General features: G+C 38.9%; 1 protein-coding gene across 1 annotated transcript; it reads left to right on the top strand.

Annotated features, from left to right (window-relative positions):
- Positions 1-617: 617 nt before the first annotated feature.
- Positions 618-2,300, top strand: LOC110763546 (uncharacterized). Its single transcript, XM_021966339.2, has 3 exons — positions 618-909; positions 1,376-1,503; positions 1,607-2,300. Exons 1-3 carry the CDS (start codon positions 819-821, stop codon positions 2,012-2,014), a joined length of 627 nt encoding a protein of 208 aa, XP_021822031.2. The 5' UTR covers positions 618-818; the 3' UTR covers positions 2,015-2,300.
- Positions 2,301-2,642: the final 342 nt, after the last annotated feature.

The raw sequence follows: 2,642 nt of genomic DNA on the forward strand, positions 1-2,642 counted from the left end.
TTGCTTTAGGGTTTCGGTTATGTTGGGTATGTGAACTTTGTTTGGACTTATGGTTAATTGTGGTGATATGGGTTAGTAGTTTTAGTGTTGCTTTCATCGCTTTTGTTTTTAATATGTAGGTTTGTTACCTTATGGGGATTCGTAGTTTCGATGTTTGTTGATGTCTTTGATTGTATTTTTGAACTTTATCTTTTATTAATAAAATAAAATAAAATAAAAATAAAAACTGGAGGGTACAATAGGCACACACAAAAATTGACTAATCAAAATAGTAAATGTAGGCTGACTCATCGACCCAAAACTCACATCAGTCCCTTCACACACGTTCTCTCCCTTCTCCCTTGTTTCTATCTACCATTTTCTTCTCGTTCTTTTCTTCCCAAAACTCCTTTTTTTTCTCTGAAGCAATGAGATGCTCAGATTTGAGGAACATAGAACTTTAAGAGCCGAGCAGCTCAACTATAGGTCCTGCGTGAGGGCGAGACTAGTCACAACCTGAATATGAAAAAATTATTATATCTATATTTCTTTTATTGGAGAAAGAGGTTTTATTTCTATGAGCGTCTGGCGTCAGTCAGCATTGGTTGGTAGCCCATCGATTTCACCTACAACCTCTCCGAGATCTTTACCGTTGAGTTGAGTGTAGACCACCAGCAACACAATTAGGACAGACCAGACCAACCAGACCCATTTCCCAAATCTTATTATATAAACAAGATAAGCAAGCACACTCCTAGTTTTGCTCTTCCCCTTCCAACTTTCCCATCTTGATTTTTCAGTTAAATAGCTTTTGATAAAACCAAGAACAAGATAATCCCATGGGTTCCAATGAGTCACTGGACCAGATCCTTTTCTGGGCAATAGCTTTTGTTGTCATTGTTTATCTCTGGAACTACATGAATCCCGCAGGTTTGACCTCTTAATTGCTGTTTTTTTTTTTTTTTGGTGTGTGTACTAGGAGTAGAAGCAAATAGTCTTAATCTGTTCGTTCCACCACAATTGTGGCTGAAAACCTAGCTAGCAACAAGGATCCACGTGACTCACTTAAAGCCCACACATTGATGCTCTCTCTGTTGCCCAGTGCACAACCTCCTGTGCTTTCTCGGCCGGATCAATCCACCAAGTGCTCCACACACAATTCATTCAAAGTAGGTAGCCCACTAAACACAAGTCATGTGGCCACTTAAAACACCACACATGCAGACGGATACAAATTGAGCCAAAAGCTCTCAACAAACACACTAGAATGTTTTTCCGAAAAAAACATACACGCTAGAGTGTCTTAATGGGCACAACTGAGCACAAGAATATGCGTTGCACTTACAATGCTGAAGATCTTTCATATTTATTCTTTTTAGCGTTGCTCTTTTGACAGGTGAGACTGATCGCAGCAATGGTCAACGCCCTTCGATACCTGAATCTTCGGCGATCTTGAGACAACTCATTTTCAATAATGTTGATGTGCCGCCGAGATGGATCATTAACACCTACACTCCCAATCCGGTTAGCATGTTACCGTAGTTTGAGTTTGCATTGCTATTAATTCTTATATTATTACTGATAAAGACTTGATCCATTATTGTGCTTTTTTGTTTGCCCAAAACAGACATTTCCTATGAATTTCGATGAACTAAGGGGTAGTAAACTATTCTTGTTCTTTTCAAGTTTGGATATTTCTGAAGATCATATTTCACTTATCAAGAACGTTAACGAGCGGATACAAAGGGAGAGAAGGGATGTGTATAAGACTGTGTGGATCCCCATTGTGGAGAACCGGAATTGGGAGGGGCACAGGCTAGACGATTACTTGTTGGGCATTGCGAGAAGACTGTCATGCTACACAGCTAGACCCCGCCAAGGATGCATCAGAAACATCAAGGACAGGTACCGATTACACAACAGGAATAATTATTTGGTGCTGGTGGAGATGGACCAAAGGGGGAATGCGAACGAATACGATCCTGACACCACAATTGTGAGGGAAAGAATGGCTCGGTTTGGCTTCACAGACTGACGGAAAAAGTAGCAATTTTATTTCAAAACTTAAGGTAACTAATAAACAGAAGCTCTTTTGCTGCAGTTCACAATCATCACTGGAAGCATTTCGAGAGAGATTTATGACAGCACATGGACCTTCAAAAGAATTACTATTCGGAATAATGACAGACGGAAAGTAACTGTCCCTTTAGTTAAGTTGGTACTGCGTGTTTCCATCTTTCTAGTACTGGAATGTTTGGTAAATTTCATTTCCATTCCAATTAGTCAACTTGTTTCAGAACCTAAATCCGCAAATATTTATCCATTTGATTAAAAAGTAGTCATTTTGGTGTTTTATGCGGTTATTATTTTTTCTTTGTTAGTTGCATGTTAATGTATAATATCATACAAAAATTACGAAAAATGATAGGAAAAACCTTGGACATATAGTTCCCACTCGTCACTTTTGGTTTGGTTCTCTTCCTCCTGGGGCTGCCAGGGCATGTTTGTGCGACTCGTTGTTGGTACGGTGCCCTTGTAGCTTCGTGCTGTAACTATTATCTTATAATTTTTTTATAAAAAAACTCCTCCTTCAAACCAATGTGATTTTGACACTTTGCAAATTAATCTTCTTTTGGGTTAACTACATAACAACCCCCAAATTA

This window comes from Prunus avium, chromosome 1 (assembly GCF_965620075.1).
Source record: "Prunus avium chromosome 1, drPruAviu1.hap1.1, whole genome shotgun sequence".
NCBI lineage: Eukaryota > Viridiplantae > Streptophyta > Magnoliopsida > Rosales > Rosaceae > Prunus > Prunus avium.